Consider the following 18413-nt stretch of genomic DNA (forward strand, 5'->3'; position numbering starts at 1 on the left):
GAAATGGTGGTCTGTGGCTCAAATGCCCAATAATTAATGGACCTTGATATGAAGACCACTTAAAATAATATGAAGACCACTTAAAAGAAAAAGAAAGAAACGACCAGTGAAACCTGAACTAAATCCCATTTTCTTTTTTATTTCAGTGTGAAAACAATTCACCCTGAATTTGACACATCCCAGGGGAATCCATTCCACAGACATCCAATGTGTTACTCAATGGTCATGCGTGACAAGTGTCAGCCCTGTGTGTGGCCCTCAGCTTGGACTGGGGTTAGGGCTATAGGTGTGAGGGAGGGAGCATGGGCGGGCTCCCATGTGAAACACATCGTTGCAGTAGGCTAGAAACCTAGTTATGTCCAATACTCTTCAGGAAATGTACCTGTGTTCCTATGGATCCAATGTAGTTATTGTTTGGTCAGTCAGTTCTAGTTAATACTTTCCATTGGTTCCATATTCATGAAACCCACAGACAGCCACTTTCTCTCTAAAGAATATTTCAAAAATGTTCAAAAACGACAAGCCCACACAACGTCAAAGTGTAGATCGGTTATTCTTGCTACTTATCTGCGACACGAAAAACAGAACATTTAAATATGGAGAGATACAAGGTTTCTGCCCGACAGCAACAATATCTTTGTGAGGAGGGGTTCTTCTTGCATCGCATTACATTATTTCACTTGTGCAGCAGCAGCTAAACTCTTTAATACTGTATAGCCTCAGTTTGAATGTTTTGCCAAACAAGTAACCTCAAGACGACCAAATCACAGGCCTTAAAGGCTTGATTTAGACTTTGCTGCATGCCCGTTTTGCGCACTGAAAATGGCCGATCTACAAGCTCACAATTTTCTGTGCGTGACAAGAGGCGCACAACCAATAGTCAGACAATATTATCAGAATACCTGTCAAAGCTGGGAATAAATTCGTCAAAATCCCTAGGAGAATCCTTTGACATGGGGTAATTATGGGTCTCATTCACTTAATATACACTATACTATAAGGGAAAAATTACTATAAAAAATAGGCTTTAAGTGGGATGTGAGGGGTCTAACTGGGTGTTTTTAATTATTCTGAATCCACTGTAAGCATTTCTTTGCACGAAAAACATTCCTTAGGCTAAAAATGGACCCCACAAACTGTGAAAAGTGATGACTCATCACTAAACCATTGTTTTTTGGGGCTGTGAATGTTTTATTTTGCAAAACAAATGCTTGCAATGGATTTAGAATAATTAAAAGCACATAGTTAGACCCCTCACATGCTACTGAAAGCATATTTTTGGGAGTACATTTTTGCCTTTATAGTATAGTGTATAGTAAGTGAATGAGACCCAGAATTACCCCAGCTGTCAAAGATTCTCCTAGGGATTTTGAATTTCAATCTTTGTTAGATATGTTACTAGACACCTTTACGAACACATTGGTGAAGATGAAGAAATCGTTTGGTAACAAATGTATTCCCAGGTTTTATTAATATCCCCTGACTACAAGTATAAATCAGCCTTTAGAAGTATGGAGTCATAAAAAAAAGGACAGAACGGTAGAACAGTCTAAATTAACATTCCATGCCATTCATCTGAAATGCATCACAACTGGTCACATGGCTCATCATGAACAATACAATCAAAATAATTTAAGCATGCTGAGAGTGGGTGGGTGGGTCAGAGAGGGTGGGTCTGAATTTCAGACACTATGGAAGACTCGCGGGTCCCATGGGGACACACAGGCGACTGGGAAATACAATGTCAAACATTCATAGATTTAAAACCTTTCCCCAACCACATTAATTAAGCTCATATCATTACACTTAATCCCACTCGTTCCCGTGGTGTATCATGAAACCTGGTCATATGACATGTGTTAAGACAATGTCTGTGAGGCCGTTGTTTTTTTAAAAGACGATTCCAATGTAAAAAGGGATGTATGGGTGTGCAGGAATGCTTTGTGGGAACAATCAAAACATTTCAAAATCTTACAAAAAAGGCACTTTATCGATTTAGTTTATATATATACAATTCCTATGTTTTTTTCCCTTCCCTATAACAAAGTAAAACATGTAAAGCTTAATTTGCACCCCATTTCACTTGCCTACAAACGCCGATCTTCAAGCTACGGACTCATCCTACTATAGAAGCTTAAATTAGGCTTAACCACTTAAACCCTATATTCTTAGCAGCCTGGGGTCCCCCAGGGCTCAATACTGGGTCCGCTAGTATTTCCCTCTACACCAAATCTCTAGCCGATCCACAAGCGTCATGCTGTAGATCATATATTTTTGCTGAAGGTCCACCCCAGAATATGCAGTATAGGGACGCTAGGATTCAAGTGGTTTTAAGATGGCCGTAGATTCATTCTTATTGTGTTTTCTCATTAGACGCTGTACCTACCGTACCACATTTCAGTTCTGAAACACCAGACATACGTTTTTCTCGCACGCACGCACACACACACACACACACATTTGTATTACTATACTTGTGAGGATATCAGCAGTTTAGGAAGGTGTTGTATTTATTAATTTGTGGACATCTTATCAGTTTAACTATCTCGTCCCCTAGATTTGCTATTATATATTACAGACAAACATTTTCTTGTGAGGTAGCAGAAAATTGTCCTCATAATGTCTCATTATACTACAGTTGTGCTGACATCCCAACCTCGCAATTATAGTAACACCCGCACACACTCACACAATGGCTGAAATGGTTCATGATGGCAAAGGTCCTGTGTAGTGTGTGTGTATGCGCACATCTCATATGCCAGTCTCTAGCGCCCCCAGAGGAGTGGAGGGGTAGTGACAGGCTTTGTGGCTGCCTTTGTCACATGTCTGCGACATTGGGCGGTCCAGTAGTCCAGCGGTCCGCTCCCCTTCACGCCTGGCCAGAGCTCGTCCGCGCAGACGGGCCGCTTCAACCACGAGGACGTTCAACGTTCAACGTCCCGAGTCTGGACTCGTCACCCACTCGGGACGGTTCCCCCTAGTCTGTCCCCTCCACCCATGAGGAACGGGGGTAACCGGGAGCAGGGGCAGCGGACGGGGGGGGGGGGGGGGGGGGGGAGGGGGGAAGAGGATGGAGAGCGTTGGTGGAGGTAAGGTTGCAGACCAGGAGAGGATGAAGGAGGAGTTTCCACTCTTTCTTCACACACGCTCAGAGTTGCTCTCCTTGCTGATCCTGCGCCGGGGGAACAGCTTGCGCTTCAGCACGATCAGCTGAGGGAGACAGGAAATGACATCTAGGGCTGTCACAATTATTACATAATCGTCTAATCGCAATAATTTGAGGTAATCGCAATTATTTTGTATAATCGTCATAATCGTTTCCATGTTGAGAAATGTTAATATAGTTTCAAACACTTAGCAGATCTACAAGCTCACAATGCGTCGCATCGCGACACGTTGTGAAATGCCAAACGCATATCAATTTGGGGGTCCTCGATGAAAATGTTGAGAGGCACTGATCTGCATACCGAGATGGTAGCGTTTGCCCCTCAACTTGCATCAGCATGCGATACTTTTCATCTTCCCGCAGTGATTTAACATATTCATCGATAAACGTCCTTATCAAGATGTCTGCCAGCAATCTGATGCCACAGTGTGTGTGTGTGTGTGTGTGTGTGTGTGAAGCTACTTTGGCTGTCATTACAGGTCACACACATGCCACGATGGGGACAGAGGTCCCCTAGGGCAACAATGGAAGAAGGGGGTCTCCCTCCAAAGGTCTTTCCAACTGTTAATCTCTCTTCAGATTCACTAAGGACTAGGAGGAACTGGACACCAAGAATACATCTTAGATTAGGTCAGCGGCCTCAAACGGCTCAAACCTGGGCCAAGTACAACAGACATGGCACCCGTCGTAACCTCCTGGATGGTGTTTATGCGTGTGTCGAGTTGTTAATCACAGGAAGGTTGAAGGGTGCCGTAATCACACAGGAAAAGTGTACACCTCTTATTGGCATGCACTCCCACCCGTACCGCCAGGGGAGAAGACTCGAATCGAATCCTGGCCAGCGTCTCTTGTGCAACACAAAGACCAGAAGGTATTCCGTTAAGTTGGTGAGAGCTTCACTTTGTGCCGCACAATGAGCTTGTAGATCTGATATTTTGGAAAAATCTTAAAAACAGTGCAAGTGATATTTTTGGTTAAAACATCTATTTTTATTTGTTAAAAAGTCACATATAAGCTTGTAAGTAATGTTAAAAAGTAAAAGCTTTATATTCAGATAGTTATAGGGGTCTCCCCATTTCTCAGTCTCTTTAATAAAAAAACTAAATGCATTTTCAGGTGGGTTGCTAATTTCGTCCAATCGGGAGAGAGCACCCCACTATCAGCTTAAATGAATAATAATAAGTTAGTGAGAATAGAAGATGCGTCCTCACAACACAATGACAGGAGTCTGGTGAAAAGTGTGTTACACATTCCAGAATACTCTGGGTCACAACCATGGAAACAAGATAATGGTCAGAGAGAAAGAGTGTGTGTGTGTGTGTGTGTGTGTGTGTGTGTGTGTGTGTGTGTGTGCGAGAGAGAGAAAGAACAACACTGACCTGTTCAGCGAAGAAGGAGATGACTGTGAAGATGACAAGCGTCACAAGGACACAGTGTGTCCAGAACTTCAGCTTGTCTCGATACACACGCCTACAACACACACACACACACGCTTTAAATAGGGCGACAAAAGACAACAATCGACATGAGAAAGGTTTCCGATGGGGGTGAGGAAATGGAGTGAGGCATTATGGGCTGGCACCGCATCAACATTTGACAGATGCCACCAGAAGGAATGGCAGCATGCCAGTGGTTCGCAATTTGTGGGCCGGGGGACGAGGTCATCGCGAGTGGGCCCCCAAATAATTGTCAAAACACTAAGATTTAATGATAATATAAGAGATACCAATAAATAGGAACTTAACGTGCATACTGTGTTAGTTCAATTTATCCAAGCTGGAACACAATCGATGTTTTGTCTTATCCCTACCATTCAGTCATGTAGGTCAAGTCATTCCTCAGCGTGAGTTACACGCTGAGGAAGGCCTATTGAGCCGAAAACATCCACTTGTTTGCTGCTGCTGGGGGGAAACCTTAAATAAACATGAAGAATTTGTTCTAAAGTGAGTGCTGGTGTCCTTGTTCTAAGTTCATTGTTTGCCCGAACCAAGCACCCAAGACAAGTATATTATTGAACTCAGGCGTTGACACTAAGGCTTGCCCACCTGCCCCCAGCAGGTAAATAAAACTTTCGGGCAAGTGAAGTTTGCTTTCAGGTTGCCCGACCGGGCAAGTGCTTGTCTGAGAGGGGACGCAACCGTCTAAAATGTATAAACACAACACAATATATCTGTCTAAACAATCATATCTACGTATGTATTTGTATAAAAATTGAGTCACACAGACAAAAAAAAAGAAATGTTAAATTGAGCTGTAATAACAAATTCACCTATCATTTTATAATGGACGATTTACTTTTCGGGCAAGTGGGCATGACCTTTGGGCAAGTAGAACATGATCTGTACTTGCCCGACAGGCAAGTGCCTCTGAGACCTTAGCGTCAACCTCTGAATTATTGAACTACTCTTTGACGAGCTCCTCTTTTCTTTTCCTGAAGTTGTCTTGGTATCCTACCATTCATGCAGTTCGTCCATGTGCAGGAAGCGGTTGCGGTACTCCCTGGGCAGCTCAAACTGGGAGGCCAGGGGGAACATGGACTCATAGAAGTCTCTGAGCACGGCCTTCACCGTGGCTGCGTCTTTATGAGTGTGATCTATGTTGTCATTCAGGCAGATGAACTTCCTGCAGGAGAAAATAATGCAGTTGTCCGATTTTTAAGTGTTTCATGACATTCCTTACGCACGACGACACGAACATTTATAATACACAAACTAACAAATCAGAAAACGTAGTCTTAGGTTAAAAATCGGCACGTAATATGTTTGTTATTTCGTTTTAGTTAGAGCTCTATAATGTAATTTCCTTTAGTAAATAAAATGTTATTTTGGCCAATGTATACTGTATGGTAGAGTATGTCAATACCATATAACATTTACAACTGGGGTGGTTGTATTTGGTCTCCCGGCACTTCTATTGAGACCTACAGTAGGTTGGACACAACCTTTGACATGATCTTGTTTCTTGACACAAATTGTGACCAGAAGGTCAAAATCTCTCCATAGCAAGCAGGCAGGCTCTATCAAATAAACGGTAAAAAGAACACGACTCTGCACTTGCGGAGGAGAACCGGGTTAAAGAACAAGATAGAACAGGAAAGTTAAATAGTGCAGCTTTAACGGTAATAACCCTGATCCTCACCTGGGATTCTTCCTGATGTCATCTAGCTGGCCCACCACATGGGAGACGTTGGTCCGCACCATCTTGAATGCGATCTCTTCCTCGCCCATGATCTCAAACCTCGATCGACCAGAAATAAAGCATGTTAGCTCCACATATGGAGTTATCGTCCAGTTATGATATCACACAACATAACACGTCTGTCCCAGAACAGCTGGAACAGATGTGAGATGTGAATGTCAGGAAATCAGACATGGGAGAAGACCTCAGGAGGCATCTGTTCGTAGCTACTGTAGAGGGGAGTCAGTACTGCTGTATGGGGCTGAGACATGGACCCTCACAGCACAACAGGAAAGGGCCATGGGCGGGGTTGCACCACCTCCCACTAAGTTCAAACGTAGCCTAAGTCAAGACTTACGCATTACTAAAATTTCAGCTGTTGCACCACTCTAACGTATCTCTAAGTAACTACTAAATATTTACACCAGCCTTTGGGCAGCACTAAGTCCTTACTAAGTAACCTATCTCTATGGGAGACTGGGAGTAGAGCAACTACACTACTAACGTGGCAGACAGCATTATATCGGCTATTTAATTAATTCAACAATGAAACGACCCATCTGTTTAAAACATACATTAATAAATAGCCGATCTACAAGCTCACGATGTGTCTGCTATTAAGAGTATTTCTATATTGCAGGATTGATACTTTTTTTATTCATTCGAGTACTTTTCAACCACTGCATATACAGCACAACAGCAAATTGAACGGTGCGCTCTCTTCCCCTGTGTCACCAAATATGCGTTGCCCTGCGAAAATGTATGAGGCCAATATAATTTGTGATACAATCCGTTTGCAGGGCAGTGCGCTGCGCAGGGATGCGCTCGCCCTGTGCACGCATATCAGCGACTTGTGTACATGCCAGTGGAGAGACGGAGGTCTCTGTTGACAAAAGACGATACAAGCTTTGCTTCCTTACTAGAAACAGTTCGTTTTCATTGGATTCGGGAGCTATGACGTCATTTTATGCGACTATACATTACTTTAGGAACAGTCTACGCATTACTAGTTACGTTATGCCTTAAGCAGTCGTGGTGCAAACTGTTAGTAACTCACTTAGTTACAAACTAACTAGTAGTTACTAAGCCTCTAGTAAGGACTTTACTCCCTAACTTAGGGCAGAACCTACGTTCTGGTGGTGCAACTGGCCCCTGGAGTCTACACAAGAATGCTACAAATGGCACTAGCTGTCACATGGACGGACCTCATCAGAAATGTGGACCTCACACACCTACGGGGACCTACCTCGAGTCAAAGACAAAGTCAGAGAGAGAAGGATGAGGCTGGCAGGGCACTGCGCCAGGCACCCAGAACAAATGGCATTGGCAAGCAAACAGACTCTATGGGAGCCAACCTAGGAAAGGCAAGAAGTGCACCACCTACGTAGATGCAGTGCGGTGTGACAAGTGCAACTTAGCTAACAACACTGTAGAGCTCAAGACCCTTGGGTGTGGAGGGCAGCATTCAGGAGTCCCTAGTAGGTGTTGGCTAGACCATACTCTCGCATCGCATGGTGAACGTCAGTGCTCGACGGACATACTTGTACTTGTTCTGGTCTCGGAAAGCCTTGTGGATGCGTTCAGTGATGGGCTTGCAGTGGAGTACCAGACCCTTTGTCACTGGAGGCTGTGGATTCAAATTTAAAATTAGGTATATATCAAACTTCAATATATGAAAAGAACATTTAACTTTAATTATCCAACGACCAAACAAACAAACAAACAAACAGAACTTGTCTATTTAACTACTTATTTAAAAGAAATTTGTGTTCTAACGTAATAATATATGTAACTTTGTAACTTTTATTTTTATCAATAAAATGTAATTTTGTCCAATCTGTATGGTAGAATGTTAATCCAATATAACTTAAAAACTAAAAGGTCATGTCCTAGACATAGGATCAGACATGAATTTTGACCTGATGGTCAAGATTCAATTTATCCCCTGGGCAAGCAGGCCGGCTCTATTAGCTCAGTGATAAAAATATCAGCACTTGCCCAGGAAACCGGGTTCAAATCCGGGGTAGAAGAGAAAAGTAATATAGTGCAGCTTTAAGTTAAAAACATGACTAATAATATAACTTCAGTGTTAACTGACCATGCTGGGGTCGTAGTAGGCCTCGTGCGTTGGGCTGATGAGATGCAGCTGTGTCAGATTGGTGGGAAGAGTCTTGGAACAGTTGATCAACATCTGCTCCAGACCTGTCAGGTCCTGGAATTCAATAACACACACAATCTAATAATCAACCCATTTAGACCTGAGGCTGATTCTAAAGGCGGATTCACACTGTGGTCTCGGGTGCGTACTCGAGGCTACTTGGCAGATGTTTTGATGGTGTGAAGCCTGCGTACTGTCCTCCCAAACGGATCAACGCACTGGATATCCAAGCTATCGTTCCATAAACAAGGAAGTGGAGAAGCTTCTGCTAGGATCTATGTCCAAAACCGTTCCTTTTTTATTATTATTTTAAAAACAGTTGGAAAACTATTTCCAAGTCTAAATGGGTTAACCCTGCAAGGCCCAGCGTTGCTTTTTTAACATCACCATTAAATCCTATTGTTTAGTATTACAATGCCATTGGCCACGATATTTGCATATGAATACCCCCCACAGAGAGTGACATTCACACCTCCCAGAGAAGTTGAAATTCCAGTGTCTGGACGAACAACATCTCACTTTTTAACTGAAGCTATTCCTCACAAAAACATGAGTAAAATGCCTGTAATATTTTTTTCGTGATCATTAGAATGTCTAGAACATGTACATTACATGTGTTGTGAAAAATATCCCCAAAATGCAAATTAGAGCATGATTTATGATTTATGGCTATAAAATCTTACAAAAACATTATACATTTTTTAACATTACATTTTCCTGTGATTAGGACTCCTACAACACCACCTGATTAAAAAAAAAAAATTGGCCAGTAGAAATTAATTCGGGTCTTGCAGGGTTAAATGGGATGCAAGTGATATTTTGGAGGTACAAATAAGTGTTAAATAGCTCTATATTGTGATGGCATTAATTGCTTGTATTGTTCAGTAACAGAGATCTCTCCTTCGATGGGTCTAACCGTACCTGGAGGCTAAGGGGCAGCTCATGGATTCTGGTGGCGAGCGTGCGAATCTCGCGGTCAGACAGGACGCCCGAGTGGTCGGTGTCGATGTCGTCAAACACCTGGGAGACGTTGTGCTGCTGCACGGCGCTCATCAGGAAGTAGAAGTAGGAGAAGGCGAACTGCATGTCCTCGGGGTGACGCACGGCATGAGCCGACGTCTTGTCAAACTCCTCCGGGAACCTGAGGAAGACAAGAAAGGCAAGTGTATTTGTATAAGCACATTTCAACACACGGCAATTCAAAGTGCTTTATATAAATCAAGTTTGTAAATCAATTCGAGTCACGCTACAGAAACAGGTGGTAGGCTCCTGGCCTATGGTCCACATGGCTTGAGGCTACTTACTTAGTACTACTTTGACTAGTAACAGAGTATTTCTACATTGTGGTATTGCTACTTTTACTTAATGAGTACTTCTTCCAGCACTGCTAGTAGCTGATCAGGGGTCAGTGACTCACATGTCCTGCAGCTCCTGCATGATGAGTCTGTCAATCATGTGGGGCATGTGGGCGGGGACCTTTCGGGAAGTGAATCCAAACTGTCCGTTGAGCAGTTTGTTGACGTAGCGCAGCGAGTCTGCGAAAGTGTCCTGCAGCCTCCGCCCAGCGGAGGCACTGTCGCTCTCATACAGCAGCTGTGTCTGCAGCCGCTCCTCTTCCTTTGATGTCATGATGAGACAACAACAAAAAAGCAAGGACATGAATAGAAAGCAAAGGAGGTTAGGAGCAGAGCAGAAGTTGAAGAAGAGTTTTGAGCATGAGGCCCGATGAGGCTTCCTGTGGTTAATTCCAGGACTCACCTCAAGCAGGTCCTGAAAGTATTTCCTTCTCTCCCAGGGCAGGAAGCCTCTGTCTGCTGTGGTGTAGTGATGGAGTCTCCTGCCCACCGGGGCCCTCGGCCCCCCGTCTGCCTTGCTCTCCGCGCTTTTGACTTTGTTCACCAGAGTGTTCAGCAGCTTGGAGGAGGAGGAGAGCGACTTGTCCAGAAGAGCCCTGAGAGATGAAGGGGTGTCCCCCGGTCGCTGGCGAGGATCATCATCGATCGGCACCGGGACGGGAGTCGCAGCGGTTTTCAGTTTGTCTCGCTCCACCGAGGATTTATTTTCTTTCTTTTCCTTTTGATCATCCTCTCCTTTCTGGATGATGTCCAGAGGCTCTGTGGGTTTTGGCAGCAGTTGCTCTGGTTCCAGGTCTTTATATGGCCTATCTTGGACTTTGGCATGGCCCTGGGCGGCTGGCTGTGGATCCACAGCGTGCTGGTTCGGCGGGGACAGAGCCAGCGTTTTGTACGGTGCTAGCAGCGCTGCCTTGGTGAGGTTATAACCCTTCGCGGTAATGTCGCCGATAAGAAGCTTCTCTTCCAACCGTTGAAGCTCATTACTCACCGCCGCCGGTAAGAGTGTGAGGTTGACCGCAGGCACTTCCACGGACACCTCAGGCTCCCCAGGGTGCCTCCGTAGCACCTTGGGGCCCCTTCTGTCCTCGGGGATGTCCGAGAAAGGGAAGGCGGGCTCTGGGGTGGGGGTGGTCTCGGGTTCTTTGTGACCGTCCTTGCTGGCTGTTTGAGTGACGTTACCAGCTTGAGGAACAAGTCGTGTGTCCACGGCTACGGTGAAGCTCATGACGAACTCCAGGTCATCCTCGCCCTGGAAGTAAGTTTATCACAATTATTATATAAGAATCGCCTGATCGTGACTTTTTGAGATAACCACTTTTGTTTTGCATTATTGTCAGAACTTTTACATTCATTTGCGTGAATTCATCTGTTGACTTTTTCCAGTGGCGTAAAGTAACTAAGTACATTTACTTACTGTAAGTACTGTACTTAAAGAGGTACTGTCACCTAAAGACGTTGAGGGGCAGATTACACTGTGACATGAGCTTCTCTGAAAACGGTCTGAAACAGTCTGAAGCTCATAGTGTAATCTGCCCCACGCCCCCCAACAACAGCTGACCAGTACAGTAAGTAGTCATACAGTCAGGCTATACAGACAATTAATTTGACTGGCTTATAATTGCGCATCCCCACAATGACATCATAAAAATATTAACTTGTTTTTTAAGATGATTCTTTAGGTGACAGACCCCCTTTAAGTGAACAGCGTGCACACACGTGGTGCATGATCTAGGCATGATCCGTGCACTATGAATTACATGGAAGTCTATGGAGACCATGGCATCTTGGACCTTCAAAGAGATTTAATTGATTGCAACTTAAGTGTTAAAATGATCAATTTCATGGTCAATTCAACTAAAAATGCCATGCTGGTGGCAGGGCCCCACCTGGAAGGTGACATTGTAGAGGACCTGTGTGGCATTCTGGCCCGGGTAGAGCAGCAGGTGGATGGTCTTCCACTTGTTGGCCACGGAGGTGTGGCGCACGGCCAGGTTGTCGCTCACGTGCGCCTCGGACACCCGGCGAGCCACTCGGGCAAAGCTGAAGTAAGGCCTGGTCTCCCCCAGCGGGAGGACGTACGCCGTCTGGTTTCTCATCAGGGTCACGCGGTGAAGCTCGCCAAAGTGATCTACAAGGGTGGAGACCTCACTGTTATTCAGCCACGTGCACACATAGACATTAAAGGGGGCTTGAGCCCTGCCCTTTTATCCCTCTGTAAAAAGGTGCCCTCTCCAGACCATGAATGCAAGTAGTGAGAATAGCCGACGCGTTGTGAGCTTGGAGGCCTGCTATTTTCAATATTTTCACCAAAAGGCCCTTTTAGATATTTCAGCCCCTGCCTCTCTAACATTCTCTGCACGTCCGTGCTATTATCACTACGCCATGTCCCAGGAAGAAAATTAAAGACGTTACAATAACACATTCAAGACTCTGCGTCCTATGTTTTGGCAAGCACCATATTAGCACAATTTAACATTAACAACAGCTACCCATCATATTCTAAAATAATGACTATAATACAGTTTTCTAATTTCTAGTTCAGTTTTTGAAATGGATAATTTTATTATTTAGTTTAGTATTTAGTGTTGAATTATTTATTGTTATACGAGTATGTGTTAGATGTGAAACTAAAAAGGTCAGGAAAAAAGGAATACATCAACAAAACATATACTGTATCATTTAGAAGACAGATTTCATATCCAACTCAAAAAGGGGGAAAAATCCTACACGCCGCCTGAAACGTGCAAAGATGGTCTTTATTTCTTTTTTTAAATAAAGGCATTTTCAGACAGTGTGTGGCGCGATTATTCCCCTTATTGAGCTTTGATCTTCCTTTGACCTACACACGTCATTATTAAAAAATCTACCTTTATCAAACCCACCCAAAATACTAGGTTTACCATAATGAAATAAAATGGCAAAGGCTCTATGATGTATGTGTGTGTGTGTGTGTGTGTGTGTGTGTGTGTGTGTGTGTGTGTGTGTGTGTGTGTGTGTGTGTGTGTGTGTGTTATGGTTTTGCAAGCACACAAATCGGCTTTTCGTAAAGCCTTGTTTCTATTTTTATTTCGTTTTTGCTTTCAACTCACCTTGGCCACAGTCCCCGACATCAAAACCACAGGAGAGCACGTTGCAGGCCTGATCACAGAACTTGTCTGCCAGCCAGGAGTTGGCGCAGCCTTGGTTGCAGTAAGACACGCCGCCTAGACCTCCCCCCAGACCTCCAGCAAACTGCCACGGCTGGACCCCCGCTCCACCCGCTCCGCCAACACCACCTGCAAACCTGCCGTTAGCCCCAGCACCTGCAGTGGTCAAGAGTGGAATGTTAACGTATGAACCTTTGAAGCACTATGACACTTTGGTAGAGGTTTGGGTTGTGCAATTACCTTGCCATGATGGAACTAGTCCAAATGGAGATTAATAATCCAAAAATAGTCTCCTCTCTTACTTGCATTGTAGAGTGAAACAGCTCTTAAAGTCACTCTTTAAAAACCCATTTAGGCCTGAACCCATTATTACGCAATATTTTATGCTTTAACTATTAAAAATCACACTCGTGTGAACCGAGCGGTGGTGTGTGTGTGTGTGTGTGTGTGTGTGTGTGTGTGTGCAACAGCGCCCCTCCCTTAACATGTGTGGTCAGAAAAGGTTACTGCAGGCTACGGACACGGAGACAGACAGACATACATACCCACACACACGGCCACGTATAGGAGCGTTGTGACCACCGCTCAAAAAATAGCAGATATACAAGCTCACAGCACGGCAGAAAGATCTTGAAAGATCTTGAAAATTTGTATTTTTGTAACTTATATATTGACCCGATTCTATAAGTGTCTTCTAAATCCTTGTATTGTTGTTTGTGTCAGTGGTTCTCAAAATGTTTCATGCCAAGGACCCCCAAAATTACATGTGTTTGGTCATGGACCCCCCATCATCAAAATATTGTATCAGAGATCCCCCAGAAGCAAATATTCGAGATACAAATGTTTGCTTTTTAAAAGATATATACTACAAAAATCTTGTTTATCTGCTACTTTTCAATAGTTAAAGCATTAAATAATTCTAGGCCTAAATGGGTTAACCCATTACAACTGGGAAAGCGTCTGTGTCATTTGAGATTTTAGCGTTGGCTATTCAAAATCGGAGATCTACAAGCTTTTGGATGCTATTTTTGAACATTTTTGGAAAATCCTGAAACTGTTTTGAATACTTTTGATTTTTTTTTCTTTTTTAAAACAAATCTTCTCTTCTGGGGGGTCCCTGGCACAAAACATTTTCAGATGGGGGTCCACGGCCAAATACATCCTTGTCACGAAAGAGCGAATGCTTTTTTCCCCCCCACTGGGATGTGTCTCAAATTATGGACATGATGAAATTATGTAATAGTTGGTGTTAGGTGTTGATTTATCAATGGACATTTTCTCCAATATGCCTACATTTGCGGTCTCATCCGTGACGTGCCGTTGAGTTTGGAGGCAGATTGTGTGACTCACTGATGTAATTTGGAACATGGGACAGGATGTGGGCTACTTGACTCATACTGTACCTCCAGACATTTATAGCTGCTCACGCCGTTGCCATGGGGACAGCATGCTTGTCATTGTATTGAGTATACTGTACATGTCCAGAGCCATGGCTTGTCTTACAAAGTATAAAATATACACTAGGCATCTCAAAGTGGCTTCCGGAGACACCCGGGGGTCCTAGGCCATTCCCATACCATGTCATTCATCACGTGATGATATGTCATTTTCATTCACTGTAATCAATTATTTTGTATTTTGAATGCTTCAGTTGACTCCTGCACTCCTGTTTTATACTCTTACTTAATTATTATTTTACTAATTTGTAGCTGCAGAATTATGAATGGAATTTGTATTCATTCCTGGATCAGTGGTTCTCAAACAGCTTAATTTCAAGGACCCCCCATAACTGTGAGTGTACAAATGAACATTTGAACACTCTAAGAGGTACAGACCTGTAAGGGTCCATTTGGATACCCCTCAAGGAACCCTGAGGGTCCCTGGACTTCACTTTGATTTATTTTTAATTACACACTGGTATCGGTACTCGCTATCAACCAATATACACCTTATGGGAAACGGTATCGGGAAGGAAAGGTTTGTATCGGTACATCTCGGTACATCAGTAAAACAATTTAAACACTTACGTCCAATTATCAATTTTCTTGACTACTCAAAAATAGAACATCTACAAGATTCCTGGCACAACATGTTTTCAAATGGGGGCCTGAAGCCAAATGCATATCAATTTGGAGGTCCTTGACAAGAAAATGTTTTGAGAAACACAGATTTAGACGGGATCCCCAGCAGAGGAACAAGGGGTAGCCATTCCCTGCTCACCCATAGGGCTGTCACGATATGACATTTTACATGACGATTAATTTTCACTCAAATAATTGGCGATTAACGATTTAATTGTGTTTTTGTCATTGACAATTACATTTCTGTTTGGCTTTTAGGCTTTGAAGTTGCACATGGCAGATATGACACAAAACCTAAATACACAAAGAAATTAATGACATATTTGACAACTTACTACTTAAAAAATAACATTGATAGTGGAAATAGCCGATCTACAAGCTCACAACGCGTCGCGATGCGACGCGTTGTGAGCTTGTAGAGATCTGCTATTTCCACTATTTCTGAAATTTTTCAACACTCACGATTATGACAAAATAATTGCGATAATGTCAAATAATCACGATTAGACGATTATGTAATAATTGTGACAGCCCTACTCACCCAGGCAGTCTCCTCCATCCCAGTCACAGGCAGAGTTGTTGCAGGCCTTGTCACAGTAGCCGTCTTTGATCCAGGATCCAGGACAGCCCTCTGCACAGTTGGGAACGGGCCAGGTGAGGTACACCTACACAGGGAGGGATGACACCGGGCTATTAGCCGAACCATAATATCCCCTTGCCTTGTAGAACCAAACCGTTACAGACAGACAGAGCCTTATTTCATTCTTCTTGTAGTTTTTGTTCTTTCTAGTTTCACAGGTTCCCATGGGTCGGGGTTGTGGGCCCCTGGCTGCGGATCAAGGGTTTCCATGGAATACGACGGTGGACTGTTATTATAGCTGCTATTACTGTTATTTAGACCCTCCAGAAAAACGCGGGCAAAAATCCTTGATTATGCGGGCTAAAATCCTTGATTTTGCGGGCAAAAATCCTTGATTATGCGGTGAATTATGCAGGGTTTTTGTGTGAATTTATGCGATGACAATGCGAAACTATGCGAAATATGCGGGAACTTGTGAAAGTTGCGATTAAATGCGAAATTATGCGAAATATGCGGGAACTTAAAAAACATATTTATAGCCTATGTACAGTATATATACATATTATAATAAAAATTGATAACTATTAATTAAACCACTTTAATATACAGTACACTGGCTATTTGGAAATAGACAATCTACAAGCTCACAACATCACTAAGTAGTCATCAAAGTAGTCAAAACACGAATTTAAGGGTCCTTGAGTGAATTGAGAAATGCAAAACAGACTTTTTTGACTGCCTTTCATTATTTTCAAGGCAAAAAAGCAAACCTCTGTCAAATATCTGCAATTTAATTACCTTAATGGGCTACATCAAGGCAAAAATAATTACCCTATGGCCTATGCGATTGCTAAGGATACAGCTCACTGCTAAAGCAAAACTCTGGTTTATTTATGTGGTTTTGCTCTCTCTAAAGGGATTTAAGGGATTAAAATGTTATGCATTCAATTGCTGTTCCTATCCATCCATGGAATACTGCGTGCTACTTTTTTTCGGAGAGTTGCTCGTTTGCTTTGAACGGCAACGACACAACGTTTCAAACGGAGTACAATGGAGACCTCAAAACAAGTAGGAAAAACTTTAATTTGTCGTTTCTTGAAGTTTGAGGACCGAGGAAGAGTGTGTTATTCTAGCGTCACGTTGGCGAGGGCCAACGCTCATACCGTATAGCCTACATTATGCCTGCATCTCTCTCTCTGTCTGCCTGCAGTTCTCACGGTGCAGCGTGCACGCAATCGCATGGCACACACACACACACACACACACACACACACACACACACACACACACACACACACACACACACACACACACACACACACACACACACACACACACACACACACACACACACACACACAGAGAGAGAGAGGACGAGCCACGTGTTTCTCAGCGCATCATTGTTTTGCTTCTGTTTTGTGTCTGAACGTGATTGAACGGTGAAGCATGACTATACTTTTATGCGAAAAAGTGCGGGGATTGTGAAATCAAGCGATGCCCGCATATTTCGCATATTTTCCGCGGAAATATGCGAAATATGCGATTATGCGGTGAATATGCAGGGATTGTGAAATCATGCGAGCCCCCGCATAATCAGCGGCATTTATTGATTATTGCGGGAAATTCTGCGATCGCATAATCGCGTTTTTCTGGAGGGTGTAGTTATTGTTGTCATTAGTGGTTCTCAACCTTTACAGGCCGCAACCCCCAAAATAATCATATTTTAACTGGGGACCTCTCACTCTGTCGAGCACTAAGAGTTGAGGCATACATTTTGTATAACATGGTTCTATTGTGAAAATAGCAGATCTACATGCTCACAAAGCCTCGCGTTGCGAGGCGTTGTGAGCATGTAGATCGGCTATTTTCACAATTTTTGCCTCTAATATTTGACAATTTGGCCAATGTTTAATTTGTCATTTTAGAAGTATTAAAAAGTCCTTAAATTGTCACTTTAGAAATGTGCATATACGCTTAAACACGTAAGCTTTATGTTGGTTTGTTTACTGTTGAGTGGGAAAACAATCTTGCACGTCAAGTGGGGACCCCCCAAAATTATTTGGGGACCCCCCTGGGGGTCCCAACCCACAGGTTGAGAACCACCGTTGTAGACTACTTTTATTGTTGTTGTTGTTGTTGTCCATCTCTGTGGCTCCCTCTCTCTCTCACACATTCAATCCAACACAGTCAAGACAGATGACCGCCCACTGTCGAGTCTGGTTCTATAGTTATTCCGAAGGTGGGAAACAGCGGAGCTCTGCTCTATAAATGTCTTGAGACAACGTGTTATTCGACACAATAATAAAACTGAAAGTTCAGTTGTTAAGATGGTTTCTGAAAAGATCAGTTCCCTTGATGTAACAGTAACTTTCCTCTTCTACCCCAAATTTGAAGCCGGTTTCCTGCGCAAGTTCTGTCATTTTTACCATTGAACTGCTTGCTTAAGGAATGAATTTAATGAATTTGATTCATAGAAGTAATAGTATATAGTTAATAAATAACCGATAGTTGCAGCCTTAGATGCATACAATGTAGGGGAGGGGGTCACACCTTCTGTCCTTTTGAATGGCTGAAGAAGTCGTCGGGCCAGACGTCCTTGCCGAACATGACGTCATCGTTGAGGTAGATGAACTTCTGGGACAGGCCTGGGATGCGGTGGATGTGTGTCTCTATGGCAGGGGAGCTGAACGTTGGCAGGTGACTGTGGTTCAGGAAGATGTCCTGCCAAGGAAACATATTCGTCTCATATT

General features: G+C 43.4%; 1 protein-coding gene across 1 annotated transcript in view; it reads right to left on the reverse strand.

Moving 5' to 3' along the window:
* Window positions 1-179: 179 nt before the first annotated feature.
* Window positions 180-18413, reverse strand: part of gnptab (N-acetylglucosamine-1-phosphate transferase subunits alpha and beta) — a 38146-nt gene continuing 19912 nt past the window's right edge. Inside the window, exons 10-22 of the mRNA XM_080754569.1 lie at window positions 18214-18384; window positions 15625-15748; window positions 12946-13158; window positions 11743-11984; window positions 10260-11105; window positions 9919-10118; window positions 9423-9642; window positions 8442-8555; window positions 7885-7970; window positions 6305-6403; window positions 5621-5788; window positions 4546-4636; window positions 180-3210 (exon numbers count right to left, since the gene is read on the reverse strand). Coding sequence (XP_080610695.1) covers window positions 3139-3210; window positions 4546-4636; window positions 5621-5788; window positions 6305-6403; window positions 7885-7970; window positions 8442-8555; window positions 9423-9642; window positions 9919-10118; window positions 10260-11105; window positions 11743-11984; window positions 12946-13158; window positions 15625-15748; window positions 18214-18384 — 2646 coding nt within the window. The 3' untranslated portion in view covers window positions 180-3138. The remainder of the gene's footprint in view (window positions 3211-4545; window positions 4637-5620; window positions 5789-6304; window positions 6404-7884; window positions 7971-8441; window positions 8556-9422; window positions 9643-9918; window positions 10119-10259; window positions 11106-11742; window positions 11985-12945; window positions 13159-15624; window positions 15749-18213; window positions 18385-18413) is intronic.

Source organism: Nannobrachium achirus (genome assembly GCF_963921795.1).
Source record: "Nannobrachium achirus genome assembly, chromosome: 23".
Lineage (NCBI taxonomy): Eukaryota > Metazoa > Chordata > Actinopteri > Myctophiformes > Myctophidae > Nannobrachium > Nannobrachium achirus.